Raw genomic sequence first — 20,822 nt, 5'->3', positions numbered from 1 at the left:
TTTCGTTTGATAATTTTTATTTTTCGTTTGAGCGCCACGCACAATTTGGACACACACTCACCTGTCAACAGGAAATGCTACTCGCACAGGTATTGACTCCCACACCGCCAGAAAATCCCCATAGATACCAATCGATTCATGGGTAAAACACTTGAGCCTCTTTGGCTAGAAAAGTTGGAGAAGTTGTGAAAATACCAAGACATTTTGTTCGTTTATGTTTTTAAAGTTTATTCTTGCTAAATTTAAAAGGCATAGTAATATGATATATATATACCGTATTAATTGGCAACTACCTTAGCGCCGCCTTCCACAATTGGCACTATAAATAGAAGAACGCTAATACGCTTATTACAAGCCAGATCCCCTCTAAACCGGCTCATTATATATTTTTTGAGTAGATAAATAAACAAATACCCACTTGATTCTGATTAGAATCTAAGTCAATATATACATTAACATTTTTTTGGTCTAAAGATAATAGTCCCAAATTAGTGCACAAGAGCAGCTGTTCCAGCATAAAATAAAATTCTAGCAGTCTTATTTTCCATTCCTCCAAGAACTTTTCATAATGATGCCCACACATCAACGCATTTCATTAAAAAGCGCTTATGGACTGTGGATGGGAACTTAAGTAGAAATAGGACTGGCAGAGGCTTTTCCACGTTTTCATTAGCTTGCGGTTCTGTCAGCGCGTTTGATCTGTGAAATTAATGCAATACCATGGGCGAACTGAGCTCTTGTAAATAGGAACAGCTGTCGCGAAGTTCAAAGGCATCGACCATGGAAACCCAACCATTAATAAACGAGAGAGAGTGACCCTGAAGCGACTTTTGAGCCTCGGTCACGTAGTGCAGTTGGAAAATATTTTGTAATTGAATTTTAATGCACGTCGTTGGCTGGCAACCTGTCGCATTAGTGTCACTGGCGGAGCCACAGGATTCTCGGCGAATCCTTGGGGGCAGGAGCTAATCAGTTGCGGCGCAGACACCTGCAGGACATAATTTCCGAAGCCCAACAAGTGAGCCGGTCTTATGACGCCTCAACATGCGTTGTCTAGCCATGAAAGTAAATCAAAATGCAGCAGGGCGCAAAAATATTTCCACAGGGATATGGTTGTAGGACCAACGGAAAGGAAGGAGTAAAATGTGTGGCAAGGAAGCAGACAGTTAGGTGCAAGCCAGACAGGATGTTCAAAAAGGGGTTGAGTAGTTGAGAGGGCCAACTGGACGCACATATGGCGATAGCCTTGGCATCCCAGCTTGGACCACGCTGGCCTTCACAAATCCCAGCCACCTCTTTCTTATTTAATAAAGCATTTTTCAATTCATTTGATTTATGGCACGGGCGTGCCATTTTTACACTATTACCAGACATGGTAACTGAATATTAACGTTTATTGCATTTTTCAGAAGAAAGACTTTTCTTAACCAGATTCACTTTAAGAGAAACAAATTGCTAGAAATTGTTGTGCATTCCCATGGATTTTTTATTTCTAAAAAACGTTTTTATATACAATTTAAAAATAAATCGGAGTATATATTTATGTATATGTATACATCATTCAGTCATTTCTAAATTTGTTCAATCCTGCTTTAAGGTGCAAATTAATGTTAAAGATATTTTAACCATTTTGGTAATTTTCAAAGACCACAGCGCCACGCACAAATTGAAAATAAATTTCGTACTCCCTCTTAAATCCGCCCCACCACAAAATAATGCCTGGAAATTGTTTTTATTAATTCAATCCGAAATTCAGTGAACCAGGGACCGGGGACTAAAAGTGTTTCCTGACCGGGCATTCCACCTGTCTGCTGTCCACTCGAGTGTTCAATGGCAAACTGACCCTCGGTTGCCTCGTTTTGATACGCTTTATTTGGGCCCAATTTTTTCTGCCACTTTTTTTGATTGACCCTCGCCAGAGGTTCGGTGTCGAGATGGGTTAAATGAACCGAACATTTTTGGGGTATTCAATTTGTTTAAACGTCCTTTCACATTAGAGTTCGTGTGACGCATTAGAAACATATTTTATTTAGGGAAGTGCCTTAAAAAAAGAGGAAAGTGCTGAAAACACTATTTACGAATGTATGGGTACACAAATTGCCGTTTCAAATATTCGGATATTTAACAATTGGTCTACAGTATATCATAGAAATCTATTTCCGATTTTCAGTTGTTCAATTAATAAGAATATATAAATTTGATTTGATTTATTCGATTTAAAAATTTCAAATATATTAATTTACTTTTTTTAGTACTCAATAGTCTCTACATCTTACATACAAGTATTCTACATATTTTAGAACACACACTTTACATGGCTGTGGAACTCACTAAATAAATCCATTACTCGAACCTATTTTATTAGTACATTTTTATAGATGGCGCCAGAATTAAATTTGCGAACATTCTTGAATTGAAACTTATATTTCTTTCTTTGTAAAATTATAAGATTTTATTATACCCGTTACTCGTAGAGTAAAAGGGTATATTGTATTCGTGCAAAAGTATGTAACAGCTAGAAGGAAGCGTTTCCGACCCTATAAAGTATATATATTCTTGATCAGGGTCACTAGCCGAGTCGATATAGCCATGTCCGTCTGTCCGTCTGTCTGTCCGTCTGTCCGTCTGTCCGTCTGTCCGTCTGTCTGTCCGTCTGTCTGTCCGTATGAACGCTGAGATCTCGGAAACTATAAAAGCTAGAAGATTGGCATTTTGCATGCAGATTCTAGGAGTTCCTACGCAGCGCAAGTTTGTTTCAAAAAGGTGCCACGCCCCCTTTAACGCCCACAATCGCTTATATACGATTTTAAAAATTTAAATATTTCGGAAAAGTAAAAATGCAGTTTTATTGTGTTTATCAATACATATCGAAATGTAGAAGAACTTTTTCAAGTCGGACCATTCGTTAAAAAGTTATGCGTGATCAAAGTTTCTATCTCCATCTCCCTCGCACTCCCTTTACCTGAGTAACGGGTATCTGATAGTCGGGGCACCCGACTATAGCGTTCTCTCTTGTTTTACTTTTAAATTTGGTTTGTAAATCAGTATAATGCAAAACGTTATGCAAAGCGTAAATTGTCTGACTCGACAAATAAATTGCAACAGTTGTCAGGCTTAGCAAATCGAAACCAGTTGCAGTTTTCCGTATGCCAGAAAACCAAAGAGATAAAATTGCATTCGTTGTTGGTCCAAAGTCAATTTTTTTCCATTTAAACCCACCCACGGCATGTGCTAAACAATTAAAAGCAACTCAAAGCGTGTAGCACAGCAATCGTAAGCCTTTAAGCCATAACTGACCTTTCCACATGCCGCAAACTGACATTCTCGTATATATACTTCTGTGTTTTTGTATCCATTGTGGTTTAGACATGGCTAACAGCGGCTGAGGCTCGGATTTTGGCTTAATTGTTTTCCAATAACTTTGCCACAGCTACAAGCTATTTTTCTTAGCTATTAATTATGCGAGCATCATAAAATTTCAATCATTGCCTTTAAATAAGGTGGTAAGGGTATACAAGTGATTGGTTGTCTAATCTATTATATTTATAAATTCTGTTTATATTGTGTTTTTCTTATGTATTTAATAAATAATAATCAACATGCCATATCCTAATTAAAACGGAAAATGAAAACTTATTGAAAATGGTGTTAGCAAAATTGACATAATTATTTTGACAAGACAAATCTCTTTAATTCTTTCCATCATCGAATATCCAGTGGATTTAATTTATTTCATACAGCTGTGACCTTCCTCCCTTTCCACCCATAATATCTAATATTTTTCCAGTGCAAATCAACGATTTACTGACTGATTGGCATTCCCCTCCAAAGGTTTTCGCAAACCATTCAAAGTGATTAATGAGCTCCGGCAAAATAATGAAAAGCAATGAAAAGTTCTATGTGTGCATATGGTGCTTGGATATCGCTGTCAATTAATGAATTTCCATCGTCGTCCACAAGATTTCAGCAACTTGCCAGCCAATCAAGTTTCGCTTTTCATTCAGCAAACACTTGTAAACATTTTGCTGTTTTTGTTTTTTATTTTTTCGTATATTGCAATAGCATAACCAGCCCGCCCTTGGCTCAATTATTTTTGGAGTTTAAACCGGGCTGACAAAACGCCCAAACAGTGCGAAACAAGTTTCAGTTTTTTGACTAAAGAAATAAGAGAAAATGCGAATTTGTTTTCGAACTTGACTTTTCTCTTAAGTTTAAGCGCACAGCTGTATTTCTCTCTCTACCAAAATGCGACTGAAAGACATTTGTTGCTTTGGCAGACCAGACAGTTTGGCTAAGAGTGGGTGGAATCGTGTGAGAGAACTTCCACCACAAGCCACCCATTTGGCAGTCGGAAATTCCATTACTCTGCTCTTGGCCATGATTCATATCATATGGCAGGAGTCAGGACTAAGCCGAGAAAAACTGTAAGGAGAACTTCGAGAAAAGAGGAACATAAGACCAATTTTTATATGCACGTACTAGGGAACCATAAACCCGAATAACTGTCGTCCAAAGAGAAAGGAATATGACAGTTTTATTAGCAGCTTATATCCTTCCGACTTTTGCTAGCTATGAATTCATAGTGTTTTCTTTAGAAAATACAAAACAATAATTTATAATTTTTAAACATTTTATTTACTCAACAAAATGAAGTACCTACTATACAGTTAAAATATTACAGATGGCTATTGCTTAGTTGATATTTTTGCTTTGTTTATAGATTTACAAATATATTATAAATACAAAAATCCAACTAAAGTTTAAATTTGTTAAATATTTTTTAAAGCTAAAGTCGTCTGAATGAATTCCCTATACTATTTATGCAGTGTGTAACGATTTTCTTAAGACAGGTCAATAAATTTCAATTGCAAAATGACAGCTTCAGAATCAGTTTACAAACTTTACCCGAACTTCCATTTCGGCAAACTTTTCTACCCACCACCACATCCGATTCCCCCTTTTCTCTGTTCTGGCCCGCCTTGGTAAATTATTATGCCTTCGGGCTGCTTAACTATTAAACAAGTGCGTGGCCAAGAGAGCACAAAAAATACGCCCAAAGCGGCAAATGCGAAACTTCGTAGTTGCAAACAGACAGGTATGTATAGTCACACATAAGTGGCAGCCAGGTGGGCAGGTGTCTTGAATTCGACTGGCGTTGCATGTCACAAAACCTTTTACTTTCAACACAAAACGCCGACAGGCAGGAAGCACATTTTCTCTTAGCCTCGATGGCTCTCTTATCTCACTTCTCTTCAGTTGGCAGTTCGAATTTTCCCTGCTTTTCGAACTTTGAGTTTTCCACGGCAAAACTGAAGAGCAACCCCAGAAACGCATTTGAACACTCGGGCTTTGCGGTTGCCACATGGAAATGCTGTGGCAGAAACGGAAAAAAACAGCGATTTCGTGCAAATATATAAATATATTAAAATAAATTAATGTTTAAATAAAAAAAAAATAATTAAGAGTTAATAAAAAATGTTAGGACTTAATGGTGCTTTAACTCATTTATAGTTCCCTTTGCTTAGAGCAGACCAAATAGTTAAGTGACTCATAGCAAAATATTAACTTTATTCAAATAAATGAGTTTATCAAAACAAATTCCAAAAATCTTGCCCTAAAAAAAAAGTGTTCAAGTGAAGAGTAAAGTGCTGTTTATATTGGAGTGCCGGAAAATATAAAACGAATTCCTATGAATTACAAGTACTTGGATACTTTTCGGCGTGCGGATTCCAATGTTTATGGAGTGAAAACTTTTCCAATATTTGCCGACATCAGATAAAGGTATATTTGTTTAATTAACATGTCCCAATCTCGATCCAAATGGCAGAGCAGTGAGTGTCAATGACTGCCCCGGGGCATTAAACCCTCGGACCGACTTTGACTCCTATTCCGAACTCCTGCCTTTGTTTACCCAGTCCTCGTGAGTGTGTGAATGTGTGTTCTGGTGTTTGTCCTTCTGTTTGGGCTAGTCATATGCAAAGAGGGTCATAAAAAAGGGGTCCCCGGCGAAGGTAAACAAACATGAGAGCTAGAACTTGCTCACATTTTCCCACATGTCGCCCTAATCAATTTACTCGCTCTGTCAATCAACTGTCTATCAGTTTCAACAATTACTTCAAACGTTGGACATTTCATTCCAACCTGCCACAGGGCCCATAAATCTTAAAAAGGCCAAATACTGGGGAAATAAAATAAAGAATAACCGAGGACTACAACAGCAACAGGCAGTGTGTATCCTTTTGGAGGACCTGCTTTTCCACCTCTCAGTCTCCACAAATGGCCTAGCCAAATTGTTTCTGTGACCGGCTTTAGCCGGAATTTACAATGAGCTAAGCGGCTTTCCAGGCACGCCTGGCTGGGGTCCAAAGAACACCCAGCAACCGCAGAGGGTTAAGCGGGCTAAGCTCGTCCTGGCGCCATGTGGTTCTCAGGGGTCGGTGGCTTAAGTCCCAAATCAGTTGCAAAACTGAACTCGAGTCGGTTAATTCAGCATAAGCTCGGTAATTGGGAAGTCTGCTTCTGGATACAGTAGAACTTAACGGAAATATTGCATTTATTTACCTGTTTGCTATTCCTTATTGTAATTTAAACAATATTTTGTGCAGTTTCTTTTTATTTTCACATAATACAATAATCACTTGTTGATTTTATATGTCCGTAACTATAAACTCCTTTTATTAAAACTTTCTATTTGTCTTTAGTTTTCTTTATTTTGCTCAAGGGCGAATAGATACTTATACTCTCCCTTGTCTGTTTGAAAAAAACAACAATCAATTGAGGGACTCAATCTCCTATCCTTTCTTAAAGCCCAGCAATCTGAAACACTCTCCCCTTTCAACTTCATGAAAGTGCAATGAACTTCGGCACACGTTTGGGGGCTAAGTTCTCTTTAATTTGGTTTCAGTTCGGCATTCCAACCCCCTGCGAAAGGTAAAATGGCACTTAATTTAATGTTAAATTTATGTAAGACAGTCGGAGGCTAATAAAAACGCCTCAAATACCAGGCTGGCATATATAAAACTTTTATATCGGACGGCCGAGAGAGATTCACACTATTGCGGGGCCCAGGAGGGAAGGAAGGAAGGACACGGGAATCGGGACGGAACAGGACGAGGCAGGATGGGATGGCCCGAACGGCCCCATAAAGTGGGCTAACCGAGTTGGCCTAAAAACGCCAGAACTTTGCCGCAGTGGAAACTGTCAAGTGGCGAACCAACAACAATACTGCCGCAACGAAAACACACTTTGCATGATTTAGGGCCATAGGGAAAATTGCAATATACCTGGCTTGAGGCACCTCCTCGGATCACCCATTTCCCACTTATCCCGCTTATCCTGACTCACACATATTTGGCCAGTCAATTATGTGGCCTGAGGAGGTGTGTCCCTTGTATGGAAAATCGATGGCAAAATGTGATTAGCAACACAGAATTACATGCCACGGAAGTGGGCGATCGAAGAGGGCGTGTCATTTGCGTGTCCTCTTCCTGAAGTATCCAACTGACAAGCGAAGCGAACAAACTAACTAACTTAACAAATGAGTTTATTAATGAGCAGGCTAAGTAGCTTGATGGGGAAGTAGGTGAAACGGTGCTTATATTCCATGTATAATTAAACTGAACAGGGTGGAAAAGAGCTAAGTCAAAAGCAGCTTTAATTCGAATCTAAAAGTTAAGTTTTGGTAAAGAAAAACAGAACATCTTTCAGGCTCAATTTAAAACTTAACTTTCATTAGCCTTTTGCTCTAGTCATTTGCACATTTCGTATTTATCTTATTCCCTTATTAATTGTTAAAGTCGAAAGGAAGAGTCAACTTGGATTTGGTAAAAGGTTCCTGTCTCTCTAATTTCCGGTTTTTATCATGTTTCTCTTCTCGTTTTGCCTTGTCTCTTGTTTGTCTGTAATTTGTAGCTTTTTTAATTAAAATGTGCAACCAGAAACGCAACTCCCTTATTTCTGAGCAACCGAAGAAAACAGGACCAAGCTTAGGTATGAAGTTTTGTTTAGCATATTAACAAAGTTTTGTGCTTAATTTAATTTGCGTTCGTTTGTCGCTTCCATTCGAGGAATCTCTTGAACTTCAAAGTTGCCAGCCAGGAATTTTTATTTCGGAAAAACTTACAGAAAAAGTTGGGCTTTGAGTGGTGTGCTCTACCCAAGGTTTTAACTCATCGAAGGCTGTTTCGTCTTACCAACTGGACCCATTTTCCTTGCTGCCATAATTTATGACCCACAGTTGTCGGTCGAGTATCGTAAAAGGCAAACAATTGCTTTAGGGAAAAACTCCCTGTCGGTTGCATAATTGATGTGGGCCTGCTCGTAAGAGTGTGCAATTCTTTTTGCTACCCAGTAATCGCCGGAAATTGCGGGGAATGTTGCGTTTGGCAGAAAAATACAATTGGAATTACACAATTGTAAGCATACGAAATAGAAATTACATAAATTACTAACTAGTTGTTATTTAGTAGTTGTTAATTAACTATTTTGTTCCTAATTACTGTTTATTTTTAAATTTTTTTTGGATTATACAAAATTTTAAGTTTTATAAAGGTAGTGCAGAAAACTCGTAGAGATGGCCACTCTTTGAAACAAAGTTTCTGCTACTGCCTACCAAGTCCTCCATTATATCCTTGACACAGTCCACGCTTTTGCCTTGTTTCGAGTGTTGCCTGCTTTTAGGCGCCTTTTTTGCCTTGTTTGCTGCCATTTGCAAGGCCATCGCGAAATAGAAACATAAGCTGGGAGGAACTCAGTTGAAGGTTGCGTGCCAACTCATCTCGGATCGGCTCTTTTCCCCCCGAAAACCTCCCACATTCCGGCTCACATGTTCGACACTTTTATTAATGCGCTTGTAACGCCTGTAAAGCTGTCAGAATTCCATTCATAGGATGTTATCGTGTTCGGAAAGGATAGAGAACAAGAAGAAGACTGTAGCATTGTTTGCTATTTCCTGGGCTGATAAGTCGGAATACTTTGTCGCCAGCGTTTGTTGCTTTGCCTGCTGACAGTTTTAATAAATGAAAAGGCTTGCCAACAGATTGCAGGATTCAAACGGGTAAAATGTCGAACATTTAACAAGAGAATGTAGCTTTTAGAAAGTAAACTATATAAACAAACATATTCAAACCATTAGATTGTTGCCCTATTCAAAGGATATACCTTCATTGAATCAGGTAATTTTCTCATTACCTTTTCCGTGCAAGAATAATGGCCGCTTTTCTTTCTTTTCTTCAAGTCCTGCTCATCATCATTAGTCAGTTTGGCATGCACACGCGTAAACAGAAAATGCCTTCGTGAATTAGGGTCACTAATTTTTGTCAAGGCCCAGAGTTCCACGCCTAATTATCTACATAGAAAGCCATAGCACTTCAGCGAATTTAAGCGCCAACTGTCAATTAAAAGCGGCAATTACACCAATGTGTTGCCACCTCTGAAGCAATCCCCCTTTGCAACCAGTGGCGCCCCGAAGCCTACTCATTTAAATTGAACACGTGCTTTTGGTCAGAGAATAAATTAGCGCGACTAAATTAAAATTTACACGAACACAAGGGTCGAATTTAAATAGCACGATACTAAAGCGCAGAGACGACCGCTTGTTTATGGCTTTTCACTTTGTTTTCCCCGTCCTGTTTGTTTCTACTCCGCTGCCATGCAAATTACATTTTGTGCACGAAATTAGGAAACTCCAGCGAAATAAAATGGCCGAAAAATGGTAGAAGCCATGGAACAAGTTCGAGGCAGACATGCATGGAATTTCATTTTTGCACTCTCGCCTGGGGGAAGCATTTATTTTTCGGCAATATATTTGGTCTGCGACCCATGTGTGAGGAGCAAAAACTAAAGCATTCCCGCACTGACATCGATACAGGGCAAAACAACGGCAGGACGAAACCATGCCATGGTAGGATGCCATTTAGGAGATGGCACTGGCTTTTCCCAGGCCAAGTGCATTGCACAATGACTTTTTATTTTAACATCAGTGGTCGTCAGAGAATCATGAACGCGATGACGGGAAAAGGCATCTGAGTGTGGATTTCAATAAACTAAATTTACTGAAAAATAAAATAGCAAATAGTTTCAGAGCCCTTATGTAATCCAACAAATCTAAACTAAATTTGGGTCTGCGAATTTCAGCAAATTTACACAAAAACAAGAGAGAACGCTATAATCGGGTGCCCCGACTATCAGATACCCGTTACTCAGGTTAAGGGAGTGCGAGGGAGATGGAGATAGAAACTTTGATCACGCATAACTTTTTAACGAATGGTCCGATTTGAAAAATTTCTTCTACATTTCGATAGGTATTGATAAACACAATAAAACTGCATTTTTACTTTTCCGAAATATTTAAATTTTTAAAATCGTATATAAGCGATTGTGGGCGTTAAAGGGGGCGTGGCACCTTTTTGAAACAAACTTGCGCTGCGTAGGAACTCCTAGAATCTGCATGCAAAATGCCAATCTTCTAGCTTTTATAGTTTCCGAGATCTCAGCGTTCATACGGACAGACAGACAGACAGACAGACAGACGGACAGACAGACGGACAGACGGACATGGCTAGATCGACTCGGCTAGTGACCCTGATCAAGAATATATATACTTTATAGGGTCGGAAACGCTTCCTTCTAGCTGTTACATACTTTTGCACGAATACAATATACCCTTTTACTCTACGAGTAACGGGTATAATAAAATAACAAAAAATACCCTTGGATTAATTTTACTAGAAACATAGTTAGATGTCAGTAAAGTTTTAAGCCATATTAAGCTGTTCTCCTCTGAGTTCATTCTTGCAATTGATAAATATTACGCACTTAGTGCCTGGTAATGATGGTTTAGCCAAAAGTCTCCTGTCACTGACAATTTTGAGCTATTTTTCTACCCTAAAATACGGTATTCATAACTTTTGTAACGCCTTAAGAAGAAAGTATTCTTACAATACCTAAAAGGTATAATATTTTTTGGAATGTCGATAGAAAGATATTTAAATTTAATAAAAAATAATTTAATAAAAATTAATAAAGTAAATCTTCTCATTATTATATTGGTACAAAAAGGATATACAAAGCCATGATTAAATGTTGTGTAAGTGTATAAAAACTTTAACTATCCAAAGCTAGCTTCCATTTCCATTTTTTCATTTCTTTCATTTCACATAATGGCTATAAATCCGCTTTCCGTTTGCTCCTTTCGAATTCCCTGCTTATGACGTCCGTTTTTTTTGGACTGCCCCCAAAAAATATATGCGCACTTTTTTGCAGAACCTTGGCGGTGAAAAAAACGGAAGAGAAATGCTTCCACTGCAACGGATTCTGTGGCTCTGCGTCATTTGTTTCGCGTTTGCAGTGCACCATGAGTTCAATTGCAAGCGGAATTTAAGCTGAAAAGAGTAACAGGAAATTGTATGCATTTGAATGCTTAAATAATATGTAAATGCTTTGTTGGCATGAACACGGTCAATAAATGAAATAAATAAACCTTGTACTATCCCAGAAAGAATAATACAAAAATACAATAGCTGACATAAACAAACATTTTAAATAAAAACGTGTAAAAAGGATAAGGCAGAATGATTGTCAAACAATTGAATTCAATTAATTTATGTATGCAAGCGTTTGTATTAAATGAAATTGAATTTAAGGTGGTGGGCACATTTTCGCAGTCCCAAGTTGTTTGGTAGTCCATCGATTTCACCCACTTGCGGTTCAGGAGGCATCGTGGGTCATTTGACCAGCTACACGGTGATACGGCAATCATTATTGATTTTTCCCCCATTTTTTACCCCCCCAGCTTATGCATATTGAGTGTGCGACAATTTATGAGCTTTATGTGTCACTTCTGATACCACTTTCACTGGCATTTCCCGCCCACATTTAACCCCCGCAAACACCACACATTCACAGAGACAGTCACGCATTCTTCGGTGGTCTGAAGACCCATCCCTCGCAACCAAATGGACGTCTCAGTTACAGGGAAAATGTTGTTTTTCCCTCCAGTTGCTCAGGCCTTCTCTTTCGCTTTCATATCGGCCAGGGCATATCTAAACTGTAATTGCTTGCCAGGGTGTAGTTGGGTTTTACGACCCAGACAGCTGCTTTTTTCCTTCGCTTCTATTTCATTTTATGCTGCCTTAAATCATAGCATACAATTCAGGATTTCAGCACTTTAGTCGCCTTGGAAAGCGCTGCGAAACGCAACACCAATTAGTTAATTTATTGGCCCGCTTTTCCCCTTTGTTGTGCAATCAAATCCATCTTAATTGGTAGTTGGTTTAAATAGATATAATTTAGTTTGATGCCAGCAACAAAAGCCGCATGGAAATATTCGATATTGCAGCTTTGCTAAAATCTATATGTTCGCAATGGTTTGGCATCCCGTTTTGCATTGTTTCAGGACTTGAAACTTAATTCATAACAGTTTTCTGCGAAATTGGGGCAATCGAATTAGAATTTATTTTAATATTTTAATATTTGATATTTAATATTTCTTTTATTGTTTTATTAAGGCAAGAGATATGTACGTATTTTTTCTGAAAATAAAATTGCATAGACTTAAAATCATATAAAATATGTTTAAAGTTGGTTTGCCCATTAGCTTATGATTTATGAGTCATAACTCAATCTTTATGAGTGTTGATTGCAATTAATTTCGTTGCTTTTATTATGGCAATAGTGTTTTTTGTAGCTTTCAAAACAGAAAAAATATGAAATATATTGAAAGCTAACAGATGATAACTTCTCGTAATTTTGATTATCAAATTATCTCCATCTGAGTTGTATTTTTAATTTGAATAATATATTATCTGTCACATATAAAAACTACAAAAAGAAAATATGTTTAATGTTGGAACATTTTCTAATTTATTGATATTAAAGTACTACGAAATTCAAAGACTCACTTACGTATGCTATTAGTGCTCTAAGCAGCAACTCTTTCGCCAACCGGCTGCTTTCCACATAAATAAACAACATTATTTATTGGAGCACGGACACGCCCAATTAGTTTTGATATATGCGAGGCAAGACGACATGGTACTGCCTCAGAGTAAAGCAGCTTAGACATGCAATTTTCCGCCTGACTCTTCACTGTGAGGGATTCTTGCCCCAGCCGGAATATCTTTTGTCATTTTAATTGAAAATTGTAGCCGTTCCTTGGGACGGTCCTCGTTCTGTTCACCCTAACACCTCTTTCGTTAGCCACTTGCCAATTGTATTTGCGGATTGTCTGTCAGCCATCTAGCTCAGGTCTTTTGTTCGCCTTTGTTCCCGTCGGATTTCTCGACTTTTCATCGTTTGAATTGCGATTGTTTGCCCGCTGATTTGGCCGTTGTTTGACAATTGTATTCTGGAATGGAATTTTGATGTGTACTATATATATAAATATTGAAAGCCATTTAAAGCTTTAACTTGCATAAATTATCCATAAAATTGATGGGGGGACGTGAATTTATAAAAGCGCCCAGCGGCGTATACTTAATGCGTTCGCCATTAACAACTTCGTTTTAATAAGCTGCTTTTGCCATTAATTAGCTGCTGTGCAAGTTGTTTGTTCTTCTTGATAAATAATAAAATACAAAAGGTTTTCCTTTAACTTACATTTTTCATTCCATATTCGCACTAAAAGCTATTTAATCTTAAAGTTAACCATTTTCAGTTTACCTTTCTTGAAATTACTAATGCTTTTAAATAGATAGTACTTAATTGAATGGAATAGTGATATATAAAAGCTTTGCTAATTGGATTTCTGGAAATTCAATTACCACAATGCTCCAAAAAGGTTATAAAACAAAAGCTTACCCTTTTGTTTGTTTTATTATTACTGCCAATAGGTTTTATTTGTGTTTTGTGCCTAAAGTGCTTTATTAAACTTTTAGCATTTCATGTTTAATGAAGGGGGCCATACCTATATAAATATTAAAATAAAATTTGTATAACCTTTTAGGCATTTGATTGCTAGGCAAAAAAGAAAAGTGCTTTTACATATTTGCTGTTCTATATTCTTTGCAGTATTCGCAATAGTCGCGGCTCTTTGGACAGCATTGGAACCGCCGCGAACGGCAGCTCAGCGGCCAGTCAGGCCAGCTCCAGCGGCGGCTCCACCACCACCCACGCCCACGGCCACGCCCACAACAACAATAACAACAACAATAATAACGGAGGAGGCGGTAAAATGGATGGCAGTCCCCATCATCGGCCAGGATCTCGAAATGGACGTGACAACTGGGGCAAAATGCCGGAGCCACTCAATGGCCAAAAAGGGGAAAAGTCGGAGAAATCCTCACCATCACGGCGCAGCATGGGCGGCGGTGGGAGTGGCAGCTCCTCCAAGCAGGGCTCCCCCTCCTCGTCCCGCACCAAAGGTGTTCCCCCCAGTTTTGGCTATGTGAAGCGGGCCAATGGCAGCATTGCCTCCACCGCCGAGCAGCAGAATATCGCCATGATGATGGCCGCCGGTGGAGTGGCCGCCAATGGTCTGCCCTGCGGTCGAACCGCTCATGTTTCGGCGGTTCCAAGGACCGCCAGCGGTCGCAAAGTGGCCGGTGGTACTCAAACACTGCCCAATGACATGAACAGTGAGTGGAATAAATCAGTGAACTCATGTATCAACAGGGTTTTTCATATTTTTCAATGTTTTTCAGAGCTACCGCCGAATACTCAGCATCGGAGCTTTTCCTTGACAGGACCAACGGCCAATCAATTGAGTCAGTCCATCAGGGAGCGACTGGCCACCGGATCACACAGCCTGCCAAAACCAGGCAGCGATTTGCACATATTTCAGCACAGGTATACAAATAATTTAAATTAACTAAGACTTAAAAATGTAACTCCGAGGCATGATTAGTACTTCAAACTCAAGTCTTAAGAGTTTTAAACCTAAACATCTTTTTTGTTTCTTTTTAACGATACTTCCTCGGGAAAAAGTTCAATGAAGTTAAGAAAATTTACAGTACATCAAATTAAAAAGAGCAATATATAAATAAACTTTGGAAGAAATAAAGAACAATAAAAATAGTTAAAAATGTCGTAGTTAATAACAATAAATCTATTGTTCCCTGTCCCCAAATTGTCGGATATATTGTATTTTAAAATTACTTAATTATTTTCTAGAATTTCCAACCGAGGAGGACAACGTCACGATGGTTCGCTCTCCGATACGCAAACCTACGCGGAGGTCAAGCCAGAATATAGCTCATACGCCATGTGGCTCAAGCACAGCAATACGGCCGGAAGTCGATTGTCCGACGGGGAGTCCGTGGAGCAGTTGCAGATCGGGTCGCCGGCTATGACCAGACATGGCCACAAGATGATCCACAACCGATCGGGACCGCCGGGTCAAATGTCGGGTCAGATGTCGGGCAATGAATCGCCCTATGTGCAAAGTCCGCGAATGAACCGCAGCAACAGCATAAGGTTGGTATTCATAACCACCTAAGTTTGTATCTTCTCCTTTCCTGCATGTATCTGTATCTATATTTTTCTCTCTTCCCTCTGTAAACTTGGTTGCCCTTGAAAAGCTACTTGAAAGAACGGACATATCCAAGGTGACCATAAAGTTTCAGCACGGTGTTTTGCATCTCATCCAAAGAAACTTTGCAATACTTTTTCCTTTTTTTTTTTGGCGTCGCCCTTGCCACAAACAATCAGCCTCATTTTTTGTCACTTTTCTGTCACCAATTTGCATTTTACATGTTGCATGCTTATCATCCAAGAATACCATATGTTTATAGTTAGTTTGTGACAGCTTCAAAATATTGCATATTTTAAAAAATGTGAATATTTTAAAAGAATACATAACAAACTTTTAAAACCTTACCAAGGACAAAAACTTAAACAAATTTTAAGTAAAGACATTATCATACATCAGGCCTTAAAAAATATTACTAAAAACATTTTTTGTTAATAATGGCACAAAGCATAACATAAATATTGTTCCACGGTGCTTCATGCGTCCTTTCACTATTCTCTTTTCCCACTCGATTACTATACACGTCCACGTTTTTTACCTGTCAGCTGTATTTTACTCGTTTGCTCTCCTTTAAGTATGCAAACAACTTTCGGTATTTCTGTTTTTCCATGGGTAAAAGCCAAGCAAAGTCACCTCTGGCTTGTAGCCTCCTTTTCGCCAGGACATATGTTTGTTTTTTCATGTGTCGCTGTGCATATTTTAAAGATTCACTTAAAACGTAAAAACGTGGGGAAGGACGACACGCCCAGATAGTTAAAGAGCAAAGTTCTCGGATGCTCTGGGCCAGTTGTCGCCCACGGACAATGCCAGAGCTCTTTGGGAAAACGAGTTGGGGAAACTATCCACAAAAAGAATATAAAAAAGGAAACGGCAAATGGAAAACGTAAAAAAACAAAGAGTACCCTGCTAGCTGGGAGGTGTTGTGGATGGCCAGATTATTATTTGACATGTCAATAGGTTTGTGAACCCCTGACTTGGCAAGACTGCAGATGAAATAAAGTTCATTTTTTTTTATTGTTCGCCACGTCAGCGAGTTTTCGACGGTCAAGTGCTTCATTAAAAAGTGTTCCACACAGAAGCGGGAAAAGTTGGTAACAGAAGTTGGAAAACATGTGAAAAAGGAGCTGCGAAAAATGGAAAAGTTTAGGCAATGTATAGAGCACTAATGAAATTTGCATTAGAATTTCGAAAATATTTGTTAGTTTATTTAGTAGTCATGAAACAGTTAAAATTTTAAGCAGATACTTAAAAGTTTATTTACTTTTTAGAAAAATATTATTTTTGTTTAGTATATTTAAAGGAAAGTCTTATATCCATTAACAAAACAAAAAAAAAATCCTTTGAGTTAGCCAAGTAATCACACAGTTTCTGAGTTCCTTGCAGAAGTCGTCCCCTTTTTACTCTGATTTCCTTAATCTACTTTCTCCGTTTCTATAAGCTAGACATCAATTATGCAGTAAGAAGTGTGGAAAGGATTGTGTCAAGGGAAGTGGATGCCCTCGAAACCAGTTCTGTGGCTTGTTATCAAATTTTACAGTACCCTGCACACACCCAAAGTTTGTGGCAAATAGCCCCGGAGAAAACCGACAGCTCTCACCACCAAAAGCAAACAACAGAGCCCACTCGCAACGACAGGCGCACACATGACGTATACGTAATATTAGATTTGCATGCAAAATGCCATTAATGTCACAGTTATCAGAGCAGCGCAAGTGGACGGGACAGGATGTCCCATTCACCCATCCTTCTAACCAGTATCCTGAATCTGATTTCTGTTTGTGGAGCGGTCATTGTGTGAGGCTCTAGAAATCTCTGCATTTTATGACAATTTGTCTAGGGACTTAAACGCAACGATGGCTCCAACCAGAACCCTTATCACTCAGATACATAGTGGCTCCGCATTGCCCATATCCAATTTGTAACAGAATTAAACGGAAATGTGGGGCCTTTGAGTAGGCGAAAAGTATTCAATGTTCAAAATGGGTTCAGAAACTACTGACCACATTTACTCATCACAAAAATAATGGATATTGGTTTACATGAACAAATAACTTATCGAATGTAAAAAATTAGTAAATCATTTGAATGTACCTAATTCAAATACATTGCCTTGCCTTCTTTATTTCGAAATTCATGTTGTTATTTTTATGATTTCATACTTTATTTATTTATTTATTTATTTGGCCCATTTGAATGACTCGCATTTGCTAATACATCTGCTTTTGAATCGCTCACGCACTCATTCAATTTCTGGCAGAAATCTGTCAAATTAGAAGCGCCACACGAGACTAATGAGATTCCATTTCAGATCCACGAAATCCGAGAAAATGTATCCCTCGATGCTGAGCCGCGGAGGCGAGGTGGAGATCGAGCCGTACTACTGCCTGCCCGTCGGCACCAACGGCGTACTCACAGCCCAAATGGCAGCTGCCATGGCGGCCCAATCGCAGGCGGCCCAGGGAAATCCCGGGGTGGGCGTCGGTGGTGTGGGGGGCGTGGCCTGGAGCCAGCCCACCTCGCCCACGCCGCTCAACCGCGGCCCCTTCACCACGGTCGCAGCTGCCTCGGTGCTATCACCCACCCATGGCGCCACTTCAGCCGCAGGACTCGTTGGTCCTGGCGGAGGAGCCGGGGGTGCGATGGTCGGACATCGGCTCACATATCCCAAGAAGAATGACGAAGGTGAGGAATAGCTCAGCACCTCACAAAAAATACCACTTTTTAATGTTTATACCCGTTACTCGTAGAGTAAAAGGGTATATTGTATTCGTGCAAAAGTATGTAACAGCTAAAAGGAAGCGTTTCCGACCCTATAAAGTATATATATTCTTGATCAGGATCACTAGCCGAGTCGATCTAGCCATGTCCGTCTGTCCGTCTGTCTGTCCGTCTGTCCGTCTGTCCGTCTGTCTGTCCGTCTGTCTGTCCGTATGAACGCTGAGATCTCGGAAACTATAAAAGCTAGAAGATTGGCATTTTGCATGTAGATTTCAGGAGTTCCTACGCAGCGCAAGTTTGTTTCAAAAAGGTGCCACGCCCCCTTTAACGCCCACAATCGCTTATATACGATTTTAAAAATTTAAATATTTCGGAAAAGTAAAAATGCAGTTTTATTGTGTTTATCAATACCTATCGAAATGTAGAAGAAATTTTTCAAATCGGACCATTCGTTAAAAAGTTATGCGTGATCAAAGTTTCTATCTCCATCTCCCTCGCACTCCCTTTACCTGAGTAACGGGTATCTGATGGTCGGGGCACCCGACTATAGCGTTCTCTCTTGTTTAATTTATAAAACTGTTGATGATTTGAAAAAAAGAGCCATATTTTTAAAAATATTTGTATTATTTTACTTATTGACTTTAAATAACATTAATTTTTCCTAAAATTTAAATTTTTAAATAAAATAGTTTTTGAGTCCTGAGAATTGCAGAATAATTTACAATTTACAATTACACTTTAGAAACGATTTTATAAGAGAACTAAATTGTTAAAAATTATTTTTGTGTGAATTGTTTGTTAAACGTTTTACAAATATGTAAAAACAAACAGTGCAAAGGGAAAATAGCTTTCCTTAAATCTTGCATAGGCTCTTTTCAAGTGCAGGCTTAAAGCAGATGGCAGATTAATGCAACTTTCCCATTCTGTTTCCGTTTCAGTTCACGGCAGTGCCGCTTCTTTGCTGTCCGGAGGCAGCTCCTTGTACGGAAACGCGGAGGAGCGCCAGGCCCATGAAATCCGGAGGCTGAAGCGCGAACTGCAGGATGCCCGGGATCAGGTGCTCAGCCTGAGCAGCCAGCTGTCAACCAATGTGAGTAGTCCGCCATGGAAATGCCTAGTTTAGATTCAGATGAATTGTGAGTGCGTTCGAAGCCTTATGCTCGACTGCACTTAGTGCCAGAAAGTTATCCGCTGTCTCTTTGGGAATATATCACGCTTTTGGGTGAAAGGCACTTACCGCCAGGCTAAGAAACTTTTTTTGGTCATGTTTCATCACTTGAAACGTTTTAACTTGATGTTATTATTTTTATTTTTTCAATCTTCATTATACCCTTGCAGAGGGTATTATAATTTTGGTCAAAAGTGTGCAACGCAGTGAAGGAGACGTCTACGACCCTATAAAGTATATATATTCTTGATCAGGATCACCTCCTGAGTTGATATAGCCATGTCCGTCTGTCCGTCTGTCCGTCTGTCCGTCTGTCCGTCTGTCTGTCCGTCTGTCCGTCTGTCCGTCTGTCTGTTTCTACGCAAACTAGTCTCTCAGTTTTAAAGCTATCGAATTGAAACTTTGCACACACCCTTCTTTCCTTTGCACGCAGTATATAAGTCGGAACGGCCGGGATCGGCCGACTATATCCTATAGCTGCCATATAACTGATTGATCGGAAATGCCATAACTTTCGTGTTTGTAAAGTTAGGAAGTTGAGATTTTCTATGGGTTTTATATTTGGCCAATCAATCCGACCTACCAAATTTCATAAGGATCGGCCGACTATATCCTATAGCTGCCATATAACTGATTGATCGGAAATGACATAACTTTCGTGTTTGTAAAGTTAGGAAGTTGGGATTTTCTATGGGTTTTATATTTGGCCAATCAATCCGACCTACCAAATTTCATAAGGATCGGCCGACTATATCCTATAGCTGCCATATAACTGATTGATCGGAAATGCCATAACTTTGGTGTTTGTAAAGTTAGGAAGTTGGGATTTTTTATGAGTATTAAGAATGCATTATATGAATAATTTTGGAGAATATAATTTACAGAGTATTCTGCAAGGGTATATCAACTTCGGCTCCGCCCGAAGTTAGCTTTCCTTTCTTGTTTTTTTATAATTTATGGGGAGTGATAACATAGAATTTTTTCTCCCTTTCGATGCATATAAATAAAAAGCAAATCAAGTAAAATTCATAAGAAGAACAATTAAAGGAAACTAATTTATGTTAATGCTAATAGTAAAATTGAAAATAATTGCATTAATGAATAGGTAATGACCAGACTTTGTTGTCCTATATTTACATAATTTAATACAACATGTAATGATTTTCCTGAATTTAAACTATATTCTGCCCAATTAATTGGTAAGCCCCGTTTATTATTTCACTTTGGACTTTGACTTTTCACCAGCTCAACTAGCACGTTCGAATAAATCTTACCTGATTTCCATAACAATCCGAAAAGCATGCTAGGGAATATGTTTAAATGCAATTGCCACTTGCCAATGCATTGCAATGCAGCAAAAGCCAGCGGGCAATTTCATTTAACCTGAATAATTTACGGACAAGAAGGGAAATACTTGCCCTCCTAATCTGGCCCACCGCATCTTTTATAGTTCAACCTCATCGTCTGCAT

The 20,822-nt window shown here is 39.0% G+C and overlaps 1 protein-coding gene across 1 annotated transcript in view; it reads left to right on the top strand.

Annotated features, from left to right (window-relative positions):
- Nucleotides 1–20,822, top strand: part of LOC108049748 (protein sickie) — a 146,593-nt gene that overhangs the window by 94,986 nt on the left and 30,785 nt on the right. The window contains 6 exon segments of the mRNA XM_044459770.1: nt 14,008–14,573; nt 14,640–14,784; nt 15,109–15,411; nt 15,516–15,542; nt 17,775–18,148; nt 19,123–19,274. Coding sequence (XP_044315705.1) covers nt 14,008–14,573; nt 14,640–14,784; nt 15,109–15,411; nt 15,516–15,542; nt 17,775–18,148; nt 19,123–19,274 — 1,567 coding nt within the window.

This window comes from Drosophila rhopaloa, unplaced genomic scaffold (genome assembly GCF_018152115.1).
Source record: "Drosophila rhopaloa isolate 14029-0021.01 unplaced genomic scaffold, ASM1815211v1 contig_2, whole genome shotgun sequence".
Lineage (NCBI taxonomy): Eukaryota > Metazoa > Arthropoda > Insecta > Diptera > Drosophilidae > Drosophila > Drosophila rhopaloa.
Note: the sequence above shows the minus strand (reverse complement) of the source record. Positions and strands in the feature narration are given on the sequence as shown.